General features: G+C 40.4%; 1 protein-coding gene across 1 annotated transcript in view; it reads left to right on the top strand.

The window, feature by feature from the left end:
• Positions 1-23097, top strand: part of LOC107118335 (ral GTPase-activating protein subunit alpha-1-like) — a gene marked incomplete at its 3' end in the record, with an annotated part of 88292 nt that overhangs the window by 28985 nt on the left and 36210 nt on the right. The window contains exons 8-15 of the mRNA XM_015420641.1: positions 151-289; positions 2512-2720; positions 4417-4656; positions 13632-13823; positions 17923-18060; positions 19923-20071; positions 21080-21209; positions 22561-22798. Of these exons, the coding sequence (XP_015276127.1) occupies positions 151-289; positions 2512-2720; positions 4417-4656; positions 13632-13823; positions 17923-18060; positions 19923-20071; positions 21080-21209; positions 22561-22798 (1435 nt within the window). The remainder of the gene's footprint in view (positions 1-150; positions 290-2511; positions 2721-4416; positions 4657-13631; positions 13824-17922; positions 18061-19922; positions 20072-21079; positions 21210-22560; positions 22799-23097) is intronic.

The following is a 23097-nucleotide window of genomic DNA, read 5'->3' as shown; positions in this document are numbered from 1 at the left end:
GTTAAAGATACAGAGAAAACAAATGAAAAGCTTGTAAGTGAATGAAAATAAATGCATTAATTGTATTTCAAAGATTTTATACTGGGAACATATTGCCGTATTATATTTACCTACAAAATGAATGAAAGTAATCCAGTGTTCTCATTGCAGGTAAAAAGTCTGGAATGGAAGAACAAAGAAAACCAAGAAAAGGGATTTTCATTCTTATTTTCACATTTTAAGAAATATTATTTGCCTTATATTTTCCCAAACATGTGCAAGGAAAGCAGCTTATATAACCCTATACTTGGTAAGCATTATTTTGGTATCTCCGAGAAGTGTTCATCATTTTGTAATATAATTTATGGCTCAGGATATCTTGTCTCCTTCCAGATTTTAGGTCTTCTCCCGTGATTGTAACACTGCAGGTAGTATTATGTTAGGTTTACCCATGAGTAGATCTGTCGCTGTGCTTATGTTATATAAAGGGAGTGGAATTAATTGTAGAATGGTCAGAGCACATGGATGTTTTTGAGTGTAATTATGAGTGCTTCATTACTCATTACTTTAATCGTGAGAAGATAAGAGATTGGATTTATATCCCGCCCTTCACTAACCAAAGGTGTCTCAGAGCGGCTTACAAACTCCTTTCCCTTCCCCTCCCCACAACAGATACCCTGTGAGCTAGGTGGGGCTGAGAGAGCTCTGACAGAAACTGCTCTTTTTCAAGAACAGCTGTGCCAGAATTATGGCTTGCCCAAGGTCATCCAGCCAGGTGCAAGTGGAGGAGTGGGGAATGAAACCCGGTTCTCCCAGATTAGAGTCCGTGCACTTAACCACTACACCAAACTGGCTCTTGAGTAAATTTAAGGTTGCAATCTTACAACCTGAACTTCAAGAGATTTACTTAGGATTTAATCCTGTTGATTTGAATTGACTTCTGAGTAAATGTAGATAGGATTACAGCCTTACTTTGATTTGCTCAAATTACTAGAGTGTCATCGGTGACAGAGGCATAGGCCTCAGTTTGCTGCTGGTGAGTCCGCCCCACTAGGTAGCTGATTGGTGCTGGGGGAAGGGGCCCCCGAGCAGGGGATTCCCTGGTGGGGGTCTGAGAATCCTAACTGTTAGTGTGATTGGTAGGGTTCTATATCATCCCTTCTACCCATCACAATGCTTAGTGGCTGGCTAGCAGAGTGTAGTACACAATAAATGCATGTTGGTAAGTGGTCAGTAAAGCTAAATGTTGATAGTAAACTGCTGCTATCCTCATGGCGCTTGAAAATATGGGACTACTATATCATGGATAAAATATCGGATGTAATCGCCACAGCCAATATTCCTCATAAGAAATCGAATCTTCATTTGAAATGGTTTCCCTTTCTAGAGTTTATGTTTAATGCTGTGCCTTCTAAATTCACAGTTCCTTCAAAGTACTATGAAGTATTTCATCATATGTAACCAAATAAGTATTTTCTAAGTGTTACTTTATAGCTAAGCCTTGTTCTATGGTAGTAAAGTGTTAAATGTTTTGTATGTTTACTGCTGTTTTACAAAATAAAAAATGTTATTTGAAAAAAAAAAGAAAGCAAAAAAGTAAAGCTAAATGTTGATAGTAAGAAAGCTGGATAACTTGCTGCAGTTACTGTATTGACCTGTGGTTGGTAAACCGGGTTTCAGGACGATTTATGCTTTCCCTCTCTTCCTCCTTTTTTGACTGACACAGAACCCTGGTTTTAACAACACAACGAGTTTCTTATCTCTTTAGTAGAAGGTTACACAGCTTGTTTTGGTCAACAAATAAATTATTGTAAAGTGTAATTATTTTCACCTTTAAGCTGGGCTGCACTTCTCTTCAGAGCCATTACAATGTCACATGTGCCCCTATGGTTACAGAACTGACAGGCTGTTTCTCCCAGTGAGAGAAATGGGGCAGTTTTATCTAGGAAGGGCTCACTAAACACTGGAATCTCTAATCCTTTCACTGCTGTTTTTACCACAGTGATATTGGAAGTGTGGACCTTTCTCTTTAGTCCCTACACTTCCCCAGGCTGGTCACCCTGTGTCTCAGAGCCTGACAACAAGATTAGCTGTTGTCTCAGGATTCTCCCTTAATCCTTTATCGATCCCCAACCTATTGCTTCCTTAAGACAGACTAGCCTGCCTAACACAGAATGCCTAGTCCTATCTAGTGCCTGCTTCTCTTTATATCTGCCTGACAGCTTGTCTCAGCTACTCTTCCCCCCCCCTTAGAACCTCCCACTGAGAATTTGCAGCCCCTCACTGGCTGGGAACTCTAGGAATTTATGTACACTCTAGTCTAGAATCAGGGATTGGCTGTGACGCTTGGAGGGCAGAACTGGAAGCTGTCCATCACAATTATGTTTTGTCAAGTAATTGTATTTTACAAATCATAAAGAATGAAGATTATGAAATTTTAATTATTTCAAGTGTCCAGCAATCTCAAAAGTGTGTTTGAGCTTTGATCTGTTTGTTTTTTATCCTATCACTTGAACATTTTCTTCCCTTTAGAGATGCCACAAATGAGACCAAAGCCACATTATATCATGATAAAGAAAGATGCTGAAACCAATGAAGCAATATATTGCACAAAGGAACCTTTTCTTAAGGCTCGCGTAATTGTCATCCGGTGGTTGGTGTCTTTCTGGCTTGAGCCAAAACCTCATGCAGGACCTCAAATTCCTGGAATGGAGGGTGAAATCGTGCCAAAGAATATTCAGGTAGAGCCAAGAAGGAGATAAGGGGTGGAGGAGTAAGTAGGGAAGAAGCAGACATTGTTCTCTCTGTATATATTTATTTCAGTTTTAGGTTTACCATCTCCGGCCTGGGAAATTCCTTGAGACTTTGAGGGTGGAGGCTGGGGAGGGCAGGGAGCACAACAGCCTATAATGCCATAAAGTCTTGCCAAGACAGCCATTTTCTACAGGGGACCTGACTGCTGTACTCTGGAGATCAGTTGTAATTCTGGGAGATCTCCAGGCCCCACCTGGAGGCTGGCAACCCTTCCTCAAAGGAGCTCTGGGCAACATACAGTGGCTCTTCACTCCTGCCCCCTTTATCCTCACAAGAACTCTGAGGTAGTACAAGTTTAGAGTCCAGTGGCACCTTTAAGACCAACAAAGGTTTATTCAAGGTATGGGCTTTCGTGTGCACGCACACTTTATCAAATACATTAGAATGGCATGCAAGGTTCAAACTTGTAGCCAGAGGTAGGTTAGACTGAGTTATTGACTAGGGTTCCCTGGTGAATTTTAACTGAATGGGGATTTGAACCCAGGTTATCTAGTACTCTGTCCATTACACTCACTATTTATAATCCTTCCCACCACACTGTGACAGAAGCCCATTGATTTGCTTGCGACAGCAAGTGTCCCTCCCTTCTTTCGTAACTATGAGCTCTTACTTGGAGGAGAGAGGAGGGCAGAGGTGTAGAGCATCCATGATCCTCAGGCTGCATCTTGTAATCACTGAGTGCCCCTGAAATGCAGTGGAGATATAGGAAGAAACCTCTGCCATCTTCCTGAGCTTGGTACTAGGTAGGAATGCTGGGTAATTAACTGACCTTTCTTTGCCCATCTGAAGCATTCCAAGTGTCTTTGAATTCAGTATGATGTCACACTAGAACAGGGTGAGAAGGAGGTCATGGTGGACATATTTTAATCTGATTTACAAGGCTAGCCAACATTTATGGACCACAACACTGTGTAATAAGATCTTCTTATATGTGTTTAGAGAGAGAGTTCCATCAGGCCCCCAATTCTGGAAGCACAGAGAGCCATTTTGGGTGAAGTGGTACAATAATCTTAGCATTTTCTTTAGGATATTTAAAGTGCCCCACTTGTTCTATCTCAAGAACAAAGTTTGAGTCCAGTGGCACCTTTAAGACCAACAAAGTTTTATTCAACGTATAAGCTTTTGTGTGTACGCACACTTCTTCAGGTACATATAAGTCCATACATATAGGCAGAGGGTGAGCAGCAAATTAGCATGCAGCATATTAAAATTGTTTGACAGATGTAAGGACCAAACTGGAATAACAAGCTTAGTTTATAGGGTCACCATTTGTTTGGGTTTAATTCCAGGGGAAACAGTGATGAAAATAAATATATCAAAATTGTTCTATCTTAGTAATTCTTACAATAGCTCCAAAAGGAAGTTCAGTGTGTATTTTCCTCAGTTGCAAGTCAGGGATGAGGTGTGGGGTAAGCAAGCTGAGATTGAAAGAATTCACTTCTGAGGTTAGATTTCAACTGGGGATTTCCTGACTCACAAATTGTACTTTTAGCCACTGCAGTACAGTAGATGCTTGAGGGACTTAACACTTGTACTGTGCTCCAGCTCTGCACTGTGTATTGTTACACCATCACAGTAAAAGCCAACCTGAAGAATTATTTGTCTTGTCCTTTTTGGTTTCAGAGGGCAGCTGCTAGCCTGGTTTCTAGAGAAGATAGCAAAAACGACAGTACTGATAGACCTGATAGAAGTGCAGAGCCTGAACAATCTCATTCTAACACAAGCACTCTAACAGAGAGAGAACCTAGTTCCTCCAGCCTTTGCAGTATTGATGAAGAACATCTCACCGACATTGAAATAGTCCGCAAAGTTTTTTCTTCTAAGAGAAGTAACGTTAACTTTCTTACAGAAATCTTTCGTCAGGTAAATTCTGTTTTGAAAAATGTTTGCTTAGGTCTATACGTTAACATTTTTCTTAATCTTAGCATTCGTTTTAGAATGTTCAAAGTGCCTCACTTGTACTATTCCAGTAATTCGTACAGCAATGTGGTGTTCATGAATATAAACTCCTATTCAGTTACTGTTTAAATCAGAGGCAAAACTGCAGAATTTAATTGTCTATGTAATGTGTAAAGACCTATGGGGAAAGTTGCAGTATAAATGTTTTACTAAATAAATAAGAGATTTGTGTTGGATGCCTATGATGGTTACCTTTAGTAGTAGCAGTGAAGCCTCTGGCTTCTGTTGGTTGAGCCAATGGTAGTGTTGTTGAATCTTCATAAACATTTTATCTGTCAGTTATCAGCCTCTGAATGTTTATGGCCATATAAAATCTGCAAATTGAAATGAGTGACAGTGGCTGAAAGGAAAATCCTTGCACAGTCTCAGAACAGAAGGGGCAAGAACTTGTGGGATAAGGTCCAAGCTAAGGGACAGAGTGGCTGAAGTATGGGGTCATAATTAGCACATCCTGGCAAATGGGAATTTGGTGTATGAGACAAAAGTCTGAGACAGGGAATTAATGGATGTCTGGGAAATGATGTAAGGATAAAGGAATGTATGTTATTGAGATGAAAGTGGACAGCGAAACAGGAGTGATGATAAAGGAGGACAGCTGCCTGAGAGTCAAATAGACAGGTAAAGGAAATGGAAAAGCAGATAAAACATGGTAGAAAACATGAAGAAAAACATTATCATGGTAGAAAACATGAAGAAAAAAATTATCAGGAAGAAAATGAGGCTGTACTATAAAGAAGTCCAGTGTGTATTTTCCCCCTGTTGCAAATTGGGAGTGAGGTGTGGGGTAAACATACTGAATCTGAAATAATTCACTTCTAAGGTAAGATTTGAACTTGGGATCTCCTGTGGTATAACATCTGAAGTGGGGTTTTGAGTTGATTGCAAAAAATAAGGGATCAGTAAAGGCAGTACAGTTCTATTGGCCAGGGAGCCATTTGGCCTTTGTCACATTCCCTGAGAGGTTCCCATACAGCAGTGGTGGCGAACCTATGGCACGGGTGCCAGAGGTGGCACTCAGAGGCCTCTGTGTGGGCACGCATGCCATTGCCCCAGCCAGGCCCAGACCACCATTAAAGTGTCGAATTCTCTGCCAAATGATTTTAAGTAAATGAAAGCATTTGGGATTGCTTTCCTTACTTTGTTTGGATCATCTTTTTAAAAAAAGGCTACCCCCTGGGAATGGCGAAAAAAGCAAGCGGGGGAGGGGGGCCTGCCATGCGCATGAACTAAACAATGAAATACGAAGGGTGGAGCGGAAGAAAAAGCGTTGAAATGTGTTTTGAGAGACTTACCAGAGCGTGGATAAGCATATGGGCGTTATTTCAGAGACTTTAGCAAGTTTGCGTAAAAGTAAACAATCCATAAAGATGGCGGGGAAGAGGGCAGAGAAAGACAAACCAGCAAAAGTGAAACCAGCGTGGAACATGAGCCCTTGACCGGAAGAGGTCACTGAGTTCTCCAAAATGTTGGCAGACTCCTTGCGCCCTCTGCTGGACCAGATGACTAACATCAAACAACAGCCGACAACTCTAAACCAGAACCTTGCAACTCAGCAGCTCCAACTGACTGAGACTTTTAAAATAACGGAGCAAAAGGCTGAGAAGGTGAAGGAAATGGACGCCAACACTAAAAAAGTCAAGAAGAAGGTGCAAAAGCTGGAAAAGAAACAAGCTTCGGAAGAATCACAACTTTTACAGCTGCAAATGGAGAAAGCAAATTTGGTCCTACGGTTTCAAGGGGTCCCAGAATGAAAAGGAGAGAATCTAAAGCAACTCTTGAGTGAAGCATTATCCCCAGTTACAGATTTGAAAGCAGAGTATCTTGCAAGCAAAATGGATGTGGTCTACAGGTCCTATTCCGTGTACATCAAAAATAATAATCTACCTGGGGAAATAGTGGTCAGATTCTCAAAGAGGCATGTGAGGGATTCTATCCTGAAAGCAACTACAGGAACACCCTTGAAAATCGGGGACAATATCATCAGGATTCTAAAAGACATCCCATTTGAAATAAGGCAAAAGAGAAAGAAATATAAAGACTTAATCCTTTTTCTACAAACAAACAACATTGTGTACAGATGGTTGATTCCAGAAGGAGTCATTTTCAAACTACAAGATAAAAAAGAAAAGATTGACTCTGTCTCCAAAGCACGTGAGTTCCTGAGAGTGCAGCTGGGAGAGACAGCCGAGGTCGAGAAGGAAGAAGATGACAGCAAATTCAGTGGTGAATTAGACTCTGTGTCTTCCGACGAGGACTCTCTTTCTGATAAGGGGGCGGCTGCCCCCAAACGTACATATAAATTGAGGATTAGAAAAGACAAGACAAAATGAAGGCTGAAGGACTCTGAATTATGTCTTAAAATCTTAGTTTTATTATGGGATGCTCTGGGGGTTCTCTTAAACAGTTAAATCAATGGATAAAAAGATAAATAATTTAGCATAACTGACTATGTTCAAAGTAATACTAGCAATTTAAGATTAACATTTATATAAGCTGTTGTTATGATCTCCTATACTTGGGGTTTTAGTTATTAGTGGTTTTCTTTCCTTTCTCCCTAGATGTAGTTACCCCTTCCCAATTTTTCGCTGTAGTTTGTAGTCTATTAAAAAATGCAATAAAAAATCTCCAGGGCCCCCCAAAAAATAATAATGTATCAGAATGCAGACTTTAAACCTTAAACTACCTTTGAATGCCTTTTATAATTTCAGCCTTTTATCATTTAGGGCTTTTCATTTGAACCAGGTTGTTTCAGACACGTTTCTACAGCCTAAGCCTTACTCCAATAGGATAAGCAGACTTTCACAAACAAATCTATATAATTAGGCAATCTATAAAAAGGGGAATTAAATAAATTATGAAGGTAGAATGCCAGCAGGGGTTTGGGGGTTATCCAGTGTATTGCACTGAGAGTAAAATGTATGACTGTCTGCCAGCTGGACAGAAGTCATGGGTGTGTGCTCAGTGCAAGGAGCTCCTAGTTCTCAGGGAACGAGTTTGTACCCTTGAGGCCAAGGTGGCTGACCTGGAGAAGCAGAGACAGACAGTTAGGCACACCAATAAGACTCTCAGGGACTTGTGTCCCACTCCAAGAGTGGCAGCCCCGCAGCTGTAAACGAGCATGAGGGTCATGGGAACACCAAGCACTATGCTGAAGAAAGGGGGAATGTTCCCCTATAAGGGACCCCTTCTGCAGTTGGTGAACAGGTATCCTTTTGCAGGGAGGGAGGGAGGGAGGGGGCTCTTGGTGATTTGATCCTTAGGCGCTGAGATGTCTTTTGGAACAAGCAAGACCTGTGCAAAAGAGACAGACTCTACTTGTCCTGAGAAGGAACCAGGCTGCTGGCGCTCAAAATTAAAAATGTGGCAGAGCAGTTTTAAAACTGAATATTGGGGGAAAGCCGACAGGAGATTAAATGTCTCTGGTTCGGGATGGTTCATCTCAGAGAGATGAAAGGATAGCTGTTACTGTTCTACAGGGAAATGAATTAGGGCTGGCCACTGAGAGGGTGACAAACGATATTGACTGCCTGGCAAGGTCTAGAGGACACAAGAGGAAGGTTGCAGGCCTAACATATCTGGGAAAATATCGATGTTTATATGCAGATGCTAAAAGTGTCCAAGGTAAAATGGGGGAGCTGGAATGCTTATTATCAGAGGAAAATATAGACATTGTGGGCATTTCAGAAACTTGGTGGGATGAGGAAAATCTGTGGGATACAGTGATTCCTGGATATAAATTGTATTGGAAGGAATAGGGAGGGAAGGGTCAGGAATAGGGAGGGAAGGGTCAGATATGGAGTGGCTTTGTATGTCAGAGAGGGTATACAGTCCAGTATCTTAGTGTATTTTTTTTCCAGAATAGTATATTAGAATACTGAATGTAATGCAAGGAATATTGGAATGTTGTACTGACATAACACTGCACCCACTTCAAAAAATAAAGAAAAAATACTGTTAAGTTACGTCCACACCTGAGAGGAGATGAAAGGACAGTCTCAGTTTACTTCCCACAATTAGAAAAGATACCCTGTTTTGACATATTTATTGCTTTACTGTCCTTTCCCCCCTTAATTAAATCAAAACAACTGTTGACGTTAAAACCTTAGCTTGCTATTTAGTTTTGTTTTTGCGTATCTTAAAACATCTTCATTATGTTGCGTGTTAATTTGCTGTTCAGCCTCTGTCTATAATTTTGAACTCTACCTTCCATTCCAATGTATTTGAAAAAGTGTTCATGCACACAAAAGCTCCTACCTTGAATAAACCTTTGTTGGTCTTAAAGGTGCCACTGGACTCTAAATTTGTTTGGGAGTTTGTTATCGCCCACCAGATCAAAGGTTAGAGGATGATTTAAAAATAGCCAAAGAATTAAGGAAAACAGCCAGACAAAATAACTGTCGTAATAGGTTATTTTAACTACACACACATTGATTGGGTCAATATGTGTTCAAGTCAGGAGAAAGAGATTGGGTTTCTAGATACTCTCAATGACTGTGCCATGAAGCAGATGGTCACAGAACCTCCTAGGGGAGAGGCGATTCTGGACTTGGTCCTAAGTCATGCTCAAGACCTGGTGAGAGATATAAATGTGATAGCGCCAGTAAGGAACAGTGACCATAATGTTATTAAGTTTTGATCTTTAAGGCCCTTAGCAGTCAGGGACCCTCATACCTTTGGGACCACCTCTCCCAGTATGCCCCAAGAAGAGCATGACACTCGGGAAGCAAGAACCTCCTGATGGCCCGTGGCCCAAGAGAGATCTGGCTGTCCTCAGCCAGGGCTTTTTTGGCCCTGGAGCCTACCTGGTAGAACTCTCTCCTGGAGATCATCCATGCCCTGTGGGATTTGTTACCTTTCTACAGGGCATGTAAAGCAGAAATATTCCACCAGGCATTCAGTTGAGGACAGCGATGGTACGGCTTGTAGTCTGGCACTCTCATACTCTTCAGTCTTTACAAGCCGTCCCCCTTAGGGGGGGGGGGTCCAGAAAAACATGAAAACTGAAATTCTTACCATCTTGGAATGATTCAACCACCATCTTGGAACGATTTAATCATATTATTGGTGTAGTATGTGTTGTGCATTTATTGTTAGTTTTTTAACTTAATTTTTTATTGTATACCTTTTCTATTGTTAGCCACCCTGAACATAAGAACATAAGAGAAGCCAGTATTGGATCAGGCCAATGGCCCATCTAGTCCAACATTCTGTCACACAGTGGCCAAAGATACCAGGTGCCATCAGGTCCAGCAGTGGGACCAGGACACTAGAAGCCTTCCCACTGTTGCCCCCCCCATGCCCCAAGACTGTGAGTTCCTATCTATACCTTGTGGCTAATAAAACCCTGCTTGCAGGGAAGGGTGGCCTAAAAATCTAATTTAATGAATGAATAAATAAAACATTTGTGTAAATAGGGAGCTGCCAAAAAATACCAACGCAATGACATTTAACTTTAGAAGAGGTAACTTCTCTCAAATGATGGGGCTTGTGAATAAGAAACTGAAAGGAAAGGTAAGGAGGATCAAATCCCTTCAGGAAGCTTGGAGACTATTTAAAACTGCAATCCTAGAAGCTCAGATAAAATGTATACCATAGGTTAGGAAAGGTACAATTGGATTTAAAAAGGCCTGTATGGTTAATGAACAAAGTAATGGAAACAGTAAAAAGTACGAAGGATTCCTTTAAGCAGTGGAAGGCTGGTCTGAGTGAGTTAGATAAAAGGGAGCACAGGCAAGTCTGATAAGACAGGCAAAAAGGGTCTATGGCTGCGGTCACATGGAACATTAGCCACGCTAGAGAGACGGAAGATAGGCGGATTTTCCGGGTGCGATCTCACCGCCACATCTTGGAAGCGTAGAGCTCCTGTGACTCACCCGAGGCTTCTCGCCGAAGATGCGGGGTAAAAAACTAGTACCTCCGAGGTACTAGTTTCTGGTAACCGCGGGGCAAGGGCGGGTGTCTGATCGCATTTCCGGTGGCATCCGGTGCCCGCCCATGTCCCCTTGCAAAAAGGGTTTTTTCCCCCAAGTCTACATGGATGCGCACAAGCACCCAACGGAGCATGCGCATACTTTGGTGTACAGAAAAAAAACCCCGTTTGCCGCACCGCGCTGTTTCTTTGCCACGCCGCAGGATTGTCCTGTGATTGGCACCTCCCCCCTACCCACGGGACCTCCACAGAACCTTCACGGGATGTCTGATCGCGCAACCGCGTGTTTTTTTGCCCCAGGGCAAACAGCCACCCCCACCCTCTGCGCGATATCCGGCCCGTGTGACTGGGGCCCATGAGGAACATATTGCAAAAAACATAAAGGCCAACAATAAAAGTTTCTTCAAATACATTAGTAGCAGAAAACGAACCCGGGAAGCAGTGGGGCCCTTGGATGACCAAGGACTAAAAGGATTACTAAGGGATGACAGGGAAATGGCAGAGAAGCTGACATTTTTTGCCTCTGTCTTCACTGTCGAAGATGGGAGGTGCTTGCCGAGTCCAGAACCACCAATTTTGGAAGGGGTGTTGAAAGACCTGAGTCAGATTGAGGTCATAAGAGAGGGGGTCCTATGACTGATGGACAAATTAAAAGCTGATGGATCACCAGGCCCAGATGGCATATATCTAAGAGTTCTGAAAGAACTGAAATGTGGATTTCCTGACAAAAATATGCAACCTGTCATTAAAATCTGCCTGCATTCCTGAGGACTACAAGGTAGTGAATGTAACCCTCATAATAAAAAAAGTTCCAGAGGAGATCTGGAAAATTATAGGCTGGTCTGTCTAATGTAGATAACAGGTAAGTTGATGGAATCCATTATTGAAAATAGAATCAGTAGGCACACTGATGAACAAAAAAACCCCACTAAGATCATGGCATCCGGCCCCATTACTCCTTGGCAAATAGAAGGGGATGTCATGGAAACACTGACAGACTTCACGTTCCTGGGATCCAAGATTACTGCAGATGGTGACTGCAGCCATGAAATTAAAAGAAGCCTGCTCCTTGAGAGGAAAGCTATGGAAAACCTAGAAAGCATAATAAAAAGTACAGACATCACCCTGCCAACAAAAGTCCGTATTGTCAAAGCAATGGCATTCCCAGTAGTAATGCATGGCTGTGAGAGTTGGTGCTGGAGAAGTCTTTTGGACTGCAAGGAGATCAAATCAGTCAATCCTAAAAGAAAGTAACCCTGACTGTTCCCTGGAAGGCCGGACACTAAAGCTGAAACTCAAATACTTTGGCCACCAAATGAGAAGGGAGCACTCACTGGAGAAGACCCTGATGCTGGGAAAGATTGAAGATCAAAGAAGAAGGGGACGGCAAAGGATGAGATGGTTAGACAGTGTTATCGATGCAACGAACATGAAATTAAGCAAACTCTGGAGGATGGCGGAAGACAGGAGGGCCTGGCGTGATGTGGTCCATGGGGTTGTGAAGAGTCAGACTCAACAACAACAAAATTAACACTGTGGTGCGGCCTTATTTGGTATATTGCGTACGGTTCTGGTTACCACACCTCAAAAAATATTTTAGTGTTGGGAAAGTGCAGAAAATGGCAACTAAAATGATTAAGGGGATAGAACACTTTCCATATGAATAAGGTTAAAGAGGTTAGGGCTCTTTAGCTTGGCGAAACGATGACTGTGGGGTGACATGACAGAGGTTTACAAAATTACTTTTATCCCTTTCTCACAATACAAGTACTCATGGGCACTCAATGAAATGAATGAGCAGTAGGGTTTAGAACAAATAAAAGGAAATACTTCTTCACCCAAAGAGTAATCAATGTGGGATTCACTGCCACAGAAAGTGGTGGCAGCTACAACCATATTTATTTTTTTTATTTCTGCTTTAGATTTATGAATCGCCCAATCACTGAATACACAGGGCTCTTGTCAATTTACATCAATAAAAATACACATAAATATATCATCACAAGTTAAAAAACTAGATAATATTACAAACTTAAAATTAATCCCCAGATAGCATTAATAGTTACTGTTGACCAGTTCTGGACCGTTTTGCTGCCTTGCAAGCAGGATAGGGAGGGAGGGGGAGTGAGATGGAAGGAAAAGGAGGATGCTAATGATGTTATTGCCTGTTGCTACCCTCAACCAAAAGCCTGGTGGAACATCTCTGCCTTATAGTCCCCGCAGAATTTCATTAAAATCCCACAGGGCCCTGATGTTGTTTGGTAGAGAATTCCACCAGGCCAGGGCTGAGAAGGCCCTGGCTCTGGTCAAGGACAGCCAGATGTCTTTAGGGCCAGGGATCATAGGCAGCTTCAAGAGGGGATTAGTATAACATAACGAGCATTGGTCCATCAGTGGCTATTAGCCGTAAGGTATAGATGGAACACTCTGTCTGGGGCAGATCAAGATGAGTAGCCATGTTAGTCTGTCTGTAGCAGTGGAAAAGAGTAATGGGAATCTTACTTTCTGTGTCTGGGGCAGTGATGCTCTGTGTTCTTGGTGCTTGGGGGGGCAACAGTGGGAGGGCTTCTGGAGTTCTGGCCCTGCTGGTGGACCTCCTGATGGCAACTGGTGTTTGGCCACTGTATGACACAGAGTGTTGGGCTGAATGGGCCATTGGATCAGTCTAACATTGCTTCTCTTATGTTCTTAAGCACCAAGTCAGATCCTCTCACAAACAAAGAGTCAGACTAAACTATTACAGGTCTGCTCATCACCAGAGACAGGCCTAAAACAGTCCTTTTCCTGCAGTAGAGCTAACCCCACTGTGAACTTATTCTGAGGCAGAGCTATATTCTCTGTGTCAGCCATCTTGCTGAGTTAACCAGTTGAGAAGGGTGAAGTGCACGAACCTATAATTGTAGCATAGAGCGTCTGTTTTGTAATAAATGCTACAATTTTTTCCTGCTAGGCATTTTTACTGCCAGTATGTGAAGCAGCAGCTATGAGGAAAGTGGTGAAAGTGTATCAGGAGTGGATCCAACAAGAGGAGAAGCCCTTATTTATGAAAGATCCAGAAGAAATAGTGTCCTCTTCAAACACAGATTGTGATGAAAACATGGTGGAACATAATTCATTGGAGAAGGGGAATGAATTAGAGGAGGTGAAATATTAAAATTCCTTGAACTTGATGAACTTGATTGCTAGCTTTCCAAAGTAGTAAATGTATTTACCTTCTTTCTGTATAGTAGCTTCTTTTAATGTAGACCGGGTTGGGGGGGGTAGGGATAATGAAATGTAGGATTGCAACTACCTGCTATGGTCTATTGGCATTCATCAAATGATATTCCACCAAAGCACTTGAACGCTTATTTAGATATGTCTTTCAAAGTAGATGCTGCTTTTAATGTTTGTTTGTGTTAGTGTACCTTCACCGCCTTCTTTCTACATAAAATAGAAGTTGTCCTAGTGCTGCCTGTTTAAATCCTATTTAAAGCACTCTTCATGACCCGGTTCTGGAGGAAAGACCAGTAGCTTTTAGCTTTTCTATCTCCTTGGTGGGGACAGGCTGTTCAGATGGCACTGCCTAGTGCCTGAGCAGCAGCATTTCAAATCCTGGAGCTCTTAAGTCAGTTCATTTTCCGTTTGGCCAGGCTTCTCATTGAGAGTGCCCATTGAAAAGGCAGTGGTGCCTCTTGTCACCACAGAGCATCATCTTCCATGCCGAGTGGCTCTTTTGGAATCAAGACAGTGCAGAGTGAATTTCCTAGGTCTTCACCATTTGCACAGGAGACAACTTTACAAGACTCGGGGAGATAAGCTGTACATCCTCCTCTGTTTAACAGCCATGGGGAAAGTGTCCCCTCCCCAGACAGAAGTCTTCCAGCTGGTGAGAATTAAGGTAGTTGAAGAAAGCAATCAGACCACCAGGGTTAGAGGCAGTCGTCCTACCAACTGGCTGCTTGGTTGCTTCTTTTTTATTATTAACAATTTTTATTGATTTTTAACTAACATTTTCCATTACATATAGTGTGATATTTTCAACAGGAGACCACATGAACTTATAACATATAACAGTACAACAACATAAACCTAACATTCTATAAGATGCTAGTAGAAAGCAAAATCCTTATATTTCTGAGGCAAAGTAAATGTTCGGGGTTGACAAGCAGTAATATATTAAAAAAACACAAACCACTTTTCCATAAAGTTATTTACAAATTTAGCGTTATCATTGGCAAGCAATTGCATTGATATTTTGTCTGATATAATCAGGTTGCTTCTTAAACTAAGCGAAAGGTGTGTGGCCAGAATCACAGCTAACAGTGCTAAGAAGAAAGGGATTCTACCAAGTTGTTGTGGCAGAAGGGTTGGTAGAAAGAGTGGTTCTTTATTTATAGCACTCAAAGTGAAAGAATTAAATGCTATTTCATCCAGATTCTTAGATTCCTGATGGAAGCAGCCTTTCTTAGTCTGCTGATTATGCTTTGTTCCTTATGTGGAACTTAAATTGGGTCCTAATCAGCTTGATATGAACGCCCATTCAGCCTGTGGCACTACTGCTCTTAAGCAATGGAATTTTTCAGAGAGCTGTCAGTTCACTCAATAGAGGGTTTCTTCTTCTTCTTCTTTTTTTTTTAAGCAGTTTTTTATTTTATTGAACTTTATATATACAAACATTTCATCTGTTCAAGTTACATATAAATCAGAGTCATTCATTTCTTGTTTTTTCTTTACAAGTTGGGGTTACTAATTTTCTATCAGTTTTTCTATCCACATATATACTTTTTCCCACCTCCTTTCGTGTACCTTTTCTTTTTTATTTTGTATCATTAGACTTAAGTTATCCATTCTAGCTAGTTCCAGTAATTTATGTATTAATTCTTCCCTTGTAGGTATAACTTCAGCTTTCCATTTTTGAGCTATTAGCAGTCTAGCTGCTGTTATAATATAGCTTAATACATACGCATCCTGTTTGTTGTATTCTATCGGTATCATATTTAGCAGGTATATTTCGGGTTTTAGCGCTAGATTTTTCCCCAGGCTTTCTTGAATTACCTTTCTAACCATCTTCCAGAAACTTTGCATTTTGTCACATTCCCACCACATATGATAGAAAGTCCCCTTACACTCTTTACATTTCCAGCACCGGTTTGGATATCCCTCATAACATTTGGCTAGCTTGTCTGGAGCCCAGTGCCATCTATGAAACATTTTATAAACGTTCTCTTTATATGCTACCGCTCTCATATATTTGACTGACTTCCATATACCAGCCCATTTTTCTTCCTCTAATTCCTTTCCTATATCTTTCATCCAAGTGATCATTAAAGATTTAATTTCTTCATCCTGTTCATAATCCCTTAGCAGAAATCTATATAGTTTCTGTACTAATTTATCATTCGAGGATAGCCAGATCTTGTCAAGTTCATTATTTTGGTCTTCAAAACCTCTTGTCATATCTTTCTTGTATCTATCCCTCAATAGAGGGTTTCTGATGATGATTTTCATATTGTTTCTTTAGTTTATATGATGCTTTACAGAATAATGTAAGCAAAAGAAAAGTATGTTGTCGAAGGCTTTCATGCCCGGAGTTCATTAGTTCTTGTAGATTTTCCGGGCTGTATGGCCGTGGTCTTGGCATTGTAGTACCTGATGTTTCGCCAGCAGCTGTAACTGGCATCCTCAGAGGTATAACACAGAAGGATGGAGTACTCTGTGTCAATATGAGAAGAAAAATGGTAGGCAGGTAAGTTATATCTACTCAGCGAGGTGGGGTAGGGCTGAGTCATTATCTTGTAGGAGTTTCCCAGGCTGTGACATGCTAATGGAGGAGCTTTCCTGAGGAGGTTCTTTTGCATATGGATTGGCTGTTGAAATTCTAATTTTCTGTAGTGCTGTTGTAAGATATAGAGCATTTTGTGTTTTTCAGGACAGGAAACCATGCCCTATTTATTTTTAAACTCTCTTCTTTCCTGTTGAAATTGTATTTATGTTTATGAATTTCAGTGGCTTCCCTGTGTAATCTGACATGGTAACTGGATGTGTTGTCCAGCATTTCAGTGTCTTGGAATAAGATACTGTGTCCTGTTTGAGTTAGGCTATGTTCAGCCACTGCTGATTTTTCAGGTTGGCCAAGTCTGAAGTATCTTTCATGTTCTTTCATTCTTGTCTGGATGAAATGCAAGGGTAATGTTTCATTTGGGAATGGGTTCTATGGTATGAGGAGTTATAGTAAAGACCTATAACCTACATCTGTTTATTTTTCTTGGGGACAAGAATCCTTGAAACCTACCTCATGTTAACCCGATGCTTTCACAGATTGCAAAAGGTGGTGTTTCTCTCCTTTTATCCAAATCCAGTTCATCAGGGGGAAATGGCATATGCTTAATATTAGGGCATGGTTCTCATGATTCTGTTCAGACATGTCTGGTAATACTGTTGGAGGCTTTCTTTGCATGATTCTATTATCCTTGGGCAAAAAGTTTTGAGAGACTGTAGATGGCTTAGGAATGCATAGTGGCTTAATGGAAATGCTCATCACAAGGAATAATGGCTCGCTATTGGAGCAGGGCAGTAATCTCAGCAGCATTTTGAAATGGATCTCCATGTAAGAGATGTGTAGTGTAACAGGTCTCATATTCACTAAGCCATAATACAAAAGCTGAGGAACTCCCGATGTTCTTAGTTTCTTTCTGGGAAAACAGTGTGCACTTTCTCCCTGGAATTGGTAAAATTTTTACCCTGCCTAATAATAAAGGCAGGTATTTTTCAATTGAAAAGAATGCCCTCCATAATAAAACGGAAAATTCGCAATAGGCCTTGTATGCCTGTAGACCTTAATAATAAAGCTGAAATTCTGTGTTTCAGTATTTTGGGCCATGGGAGGTGGAGAATGGGCAGACTAGAATCCAGCTCTCTACTCTCCCTCCAAATAACTGATCGGTAGGATTTTAACATTGTTTATGTGGTTGAATACATTCATTCACTGCCTCTAGTTTGTAAGAGGAACCATTCAAGCAGTGCCCATTTATAGCTGTCCAACTTAAAGAAATGTGTTGAATCTAGACTTTATCTATGTAAGCATGTGTATGTTGCTTTCTTTGGGAGCTACTGAAGTTTTATACTATTTTCATTTTGTTGCTTGTTCTATGGCCGTATTTGTGAGCTACTTTGGGCATAGCTGAAAAAGTAGGATAGAAATATCTTAAATAAACAAGTAATTGGAAAGAAAAAAACACCTATTTTTGTGTGTATGTTAGGAAACTATGAATAATTCTGGTCCTGTGCGAAATTCAAGTTGGACTAGAAATGACTGCTATCAGGATGCTCCCCATAAAATATCTGACTTGGATGCCATTGAACAAGGTATACAAGCTGGAGTGCAAGCAGTACTACAAGTAAGAGACATATTTCCCTTTTGTTTTTCTGTTTCATAGCAAATATTTTCTAAGTAAAATTATTGCTACACACCCCCAACCTTTGCTTCATTCATTATGTGTTGTTCTGGATTGAAATGGCTGTTGAGAATGGCATGCCAGTGTCATCGCAAAACCTCGAAAGCTAGAGCCGAAAAATGTGCCGAGTGATATGAAACAAAATATTTTAAAAAATCTAATCAGCTCCAAAATCCAGAGTGTCAAGTGTCTGTCTGCACAATACTTTCAGTAGGGTTTTTAAAACATTAGTGTGGTGCAGCACAGAACACAGTTATATGCTATGGGGAATTTTCCAGATACTGGAGGAGGAGAACTTCTTTTCAAAGGGAAAATTTCAGTAATCTCACAGGGTATGTCCTTCATAAGATCTTAGTTAAGGTCTCACATACTGTGAAGTTCATAACCACCATTATATAAAGATAGGCAATTCTCAAAGTAAGCCCAACACATTTACCAGTACTTGAATCAGAGAAGTTGGCATAGTAACCCAGCATGTCAGGTACAACAGCTGATTAGCTTAAGCACAAAGGGGCCAGTCCCAAGCTACTTGTGCTTGCTTAGGTGGTATTATTGACTCTGAATGTCGATGTATCTCCATCCGTCAGAACCAGTTTGGTGTAGTGGTTAAGTGCATGGACTCTAATCTGGGAGAGCCGGGTTTGATTCCCCACTCCTCCACTTGCACCAGCTGATGTGACCTTGGGGTCAGTCACAAGCTCTGGCACAGCTGTCCTTGAAAAAGAGCAGTTTGTGTCAGAGTTCTCTCAGCCTCACCCACCTCACAGGGTGTCTGTTGTGGGGAGGGGAAGAGAAAGGAGTTTATAAGCCGCTCTGAGACTCCAAGTGAAGGGTGAGGTATAAATCCAATCTCTTCTTCTTCTTCAGTGGGTATTGCATTGTGCACATTTATTTATTCAAAAGGTTTATACTCTGCTCTTAATCCGTAATTCCTAAGGAGGGCTTACAAATCCCCATCTATGCAAATACCATAACTATCAAAACAGTTAAAATGTACTGTATTAAGTATAAGTAATAGTAATAAAAGCAATCTGTAATATCAGCATCCAGAATCAGTAAAAGCATGGATCAAAAAATTAAAAACATTGACATCAACTGTCAGCAACAAAGAACCATTAAAATGAACCACAGTAATAATAGAAGATGCTACAATGCAGGAGGCAGGCAACTACACACCAGTGAGCATCAGTTGCAGGCATAAATCTTCCTTTGCTAGAGTTAGGACTCACATCAGAAGCATATACTGCTTTTCAGTTAACTGAAGCCAATAATATATTCTTCATTGTGAGATTTCAGACCCATAGGTATCTTCAACTATTGCTAATGCATAGCAGCCATCTGGCTAAAGCATGGAGGAGAGTCAGGGAGGGGAGAAAGAAGCGAATTGCTATGGAAGGGTAGGGCTGTGGGTGAGGAAGTGTGTTGATTCCTCCTGATTTATTAACAGGGAGCCATTGTTGCATCTGCTTTTGTCTATAGTGCATCAGCCTTAACACATTTATAACTTTTCGCAAGATAATGCAGTTTTAGGATTACTTGGCATGTTCACTTGTACTCTGTTAATTCTTGTTTCTTTGTATTGTAATCTAGTTTTGAAAAACCATTAAGTCTATATGAGTGTCAAATTGAAAGTCTTTTTAAAATTCCAGTTTATTTCAACTGTGGCAACAAGCAGGTGTTCTAACTACTGAGACTTTAACACATAAAAGTGTGCCAAATTAAACTTTGTTCAACTAATCCCAATAAGACTTGTTTATTCTGTAGTAATGATATTATTAAAGAAATCTAATTTTTTTAAATTACAGGTTTTTATAATAAATTCCTCAAATATATTTCTACTTGAACCAGCAAATGAGATAAAAACTCTGTTGGATGAACATACTGATATGTGTAAGCGCATTCTGAATATCTACCGACACATGGTGGTGCAAGTAACCATGGACAAGAAGACTTGGTAAAGTGTTTTATATTTTAATAATGTCTGCAATTTGCGTGCTACCCTAAGCTTCAAGAAGTCTGTATGATGTATGGAGGCTACCTTTACTAGCCATGTAACTGCATTGCACAGTCTTTAGCAAATACCTTCTCTCTCATCTTTGGCACTCTGAATTCCAAGCAAGAATAATGGAATGCCAATTTTTATAAACAATTTAGCTGAACAATTTTTATAAACAATTTACCTAAATTCCTGGCATGTACAATGTTCATTATCTGAGTAAAGTTTTCCCAGTGTGGAAATAAAACAAATTGTGAATACCTGTGCACTATCCAGTGACCTTAAAGATAATATGTTCCAGTTGAAAATATGGCCCTCAGTTGAAAAAATATTAAAGAATTAGTAAATACTTCTGAAAATATTCTGCATCAGTTGTTATAGTCCATTTACCCCCATGATTAACAAAAGTACCAAGAACAGTAATATAGATCTTACTATTGTTGGCATGTATGCAATGAAGGGTTTCTCTGTTGTATTTTGTGGCAGAGGTAGAGTTTACAAGTAACCTGGAAGTAAGCTTTGAAGTGATTTGGGGCCTTGTTTAAATTGAGGGACATATTTTCCCTTCCCAACATGTTCCACCTTCTGTGTTGTTTTATTGCCTTTTTGTGTAGAGAATAGTATTTGTCAGGTTCTTCCTTTCTCTTTAGGAGGGTTAGAGTGAACAGATCCTCAGAATTCTCTTTGACTTTCCTTTTACTATTTCTACATGTAAAATAATTCAGAAGAAAAGGAGCAACAACATGCTATGGTCAAAAACTGACATTGCAATCCTAATCAGGATTACAGCCCTCTTATTGAAGGCAGTGGCCTTAGAAAGATGTAACTCTGTTTAGGATTGCACTGTAAAATGACTCAGTTAAAAGCCTCAGTTTGCCTCTTAAGCTTTTTTTGTAAGTTAGAATCTACAGAAGTTGTTAAATGTCTGTGAGCCTCAAACTAATATTGTTTAATGTTGCTTTGCAGGGAACAGATGCTGCTTGTGTTGCTTAGGGTCACAGAATCAGTTTTGAAAATACCATCTCACATTTTTCTGCAATATCAAGGAAGAAAGAATTCAACTTTAGCAGGAAGACTTGCTGGTCCTCTTTTCCAGGCAAATAAATAAATATTAATGTGATAAGAGTTTTAAATTTGGTTGTGCTCCATTCAGCTGAGATGGCTTTCATTCAGCACCAGATTTGAGGATGCATGTTAAGCCCAGTTGCATGTAAGAATAGCAGCAGTAAATGTCCAGCTTTGAACAGCTTGGTATAGAGTAGTTTTTAAAGTGTTTTTAAAGTAATTGTTGATGGTCCCTGATGTTGCTAAAACCTAAACAAAATTATAAACAGAATCTTTCATGGGCTGTACCACTTCAGGCTTCAAGTGTTGATGTGGGGCATGTTTTTGAAAGGGGCATGTTAGTGTTTTTTGTAGGCACACAACTTTGTTGGCTAAATGGATCCTCCATGTACAGAGGTGCTAGGCATCAGTACAGGGTCCAGGGAACAAAAAGAAGGTGGCCATCAGTTTCTGCTAGTGAATGCTTCGCCAGTCTGGATGATAAGCCACCTGTTAGCCTTTGGCCTGATCCAGCAGTGCAATTCTTGCATTCTTTAACAAATTAAAGGGAAGCCGTCAGCATATCTCTCTCCCTGATAAGCAGGTGTTTTATTGATGTTTTTAAGTAAGGAAACATTCAGAAATGGGTCTCATGCATCTGTAGTTCACAGTTCCAGGCAGATTCCACAATTTGGTTCTAATAAATATGTAATGTAGCACTTAAAATGGGCATCTTATTCAGTGTTTAGCCAGTATGGTAAGAAGCTTTGTATTCTGTGCAACCTTTTTGATATAAAGGGAGGACTTAGTGTAGTACAGTTTTGTTCATTTCCACAATTATTCTTACCAGCTGGCTTGATACCTTAGCAGAATATGTATCTGACATATAGTTGCATTTTTTATAGTGAGACTTTAAACCTGCTTCTAGAAAGACCAAAAATGGCAAATTCTATATCAAAGTATTTGTGTATTGGAACAGGATTTTATGCAAATGTGTTTAACATCCCCTTAATGGCCAGTTTTGTTCAGGAGAAGCAGCTTTGGGAGGAGACTGCTTAAAGCAGAGGATCAGGAATTCTGGTATAACTCCTCTCTGCAAACAGCTTCCTACAATAGAATTCAAGATGTGTATGTGAATGTTAACACATACTTGAAACTCTTTCGGGTGGGGAAAAAGTGGATATTGGGGTATTTGCAGCAGAAGAGATTATGTTTATCTAAAAAGGATTAAACAGAAAATGTGGTGTTAATATTACACCAGAAGACTCTGAATTTAACATGGCAACAAGGCCTCTTGAGTTCGTAAAAAATCTGTGGCCCTGAAAATGAGCCGAGTTTTGCACCCCTGTTCTGTTGGTATGTGGTAACCTTTTATTGCAACTAATGACATGTTTGTTTTTTAGACCCTTATAGTAGCTTGGATCAAAGCAAATCTAAATGTGTACATCTCTCGAGAACTTTGGGATGACCTGTTGTCAGTATTGTCATCGTTGACTTATTGGGAAGAGCTGGCCACTGAGTGGTCCCTAACTATGGAGACTCTAACAAAAGTATTAGCTAGAAATTTATACAGCTTGGATCTCAGTGATTTGCCATTGGATAAATTAAGTGAGCAGAAACAAAAGAAGCATAAAGGCAAAGGTAAGGCAATACAGTATTTGGCATCTCCAAACTAGCAGCTCCCCAAAGAGTATTTTAATTTCTTTTAAATGCTCCTTCAAAGCTGCAGTTTGTTCCCCAGAGTGGAGGGAATGATAGATCAGGTGCTTGTACCTGCATTCTCCCTACACACACAAGCACAGATTGAAATGTAGCTTTGGGAGGCATGTTAAATTTTAGACCAGGCATGGGAAGGAAGAGATAAGCACCTTTTTATCTTATCTTTCTTGGCCTTGAGAAGTCCTTCATAGTATTTAATATTTAAATATAAAACTGAATTA

Source organism: Gekko japonicus, unplaced genomic scaffold (genome assembly GCF_001447785.1).
Source record: "Gekko japonicus isolate JY-2015 unplaced genomic scaffold, Gekko_japonicus_V1.1 scaffold1095, whole genome shotgun sequence".
Lineage (NCBI taxonomy): Eukaryota > Metazoa > Chordata > Lepidosauria > Squamata > Gekkonidae > Gekko > Gekko japonicus.
Note: the sequence above shows the minus strand (reverse complement) of the source record. Positions and strands in the feature narration are given on the sequence as shown.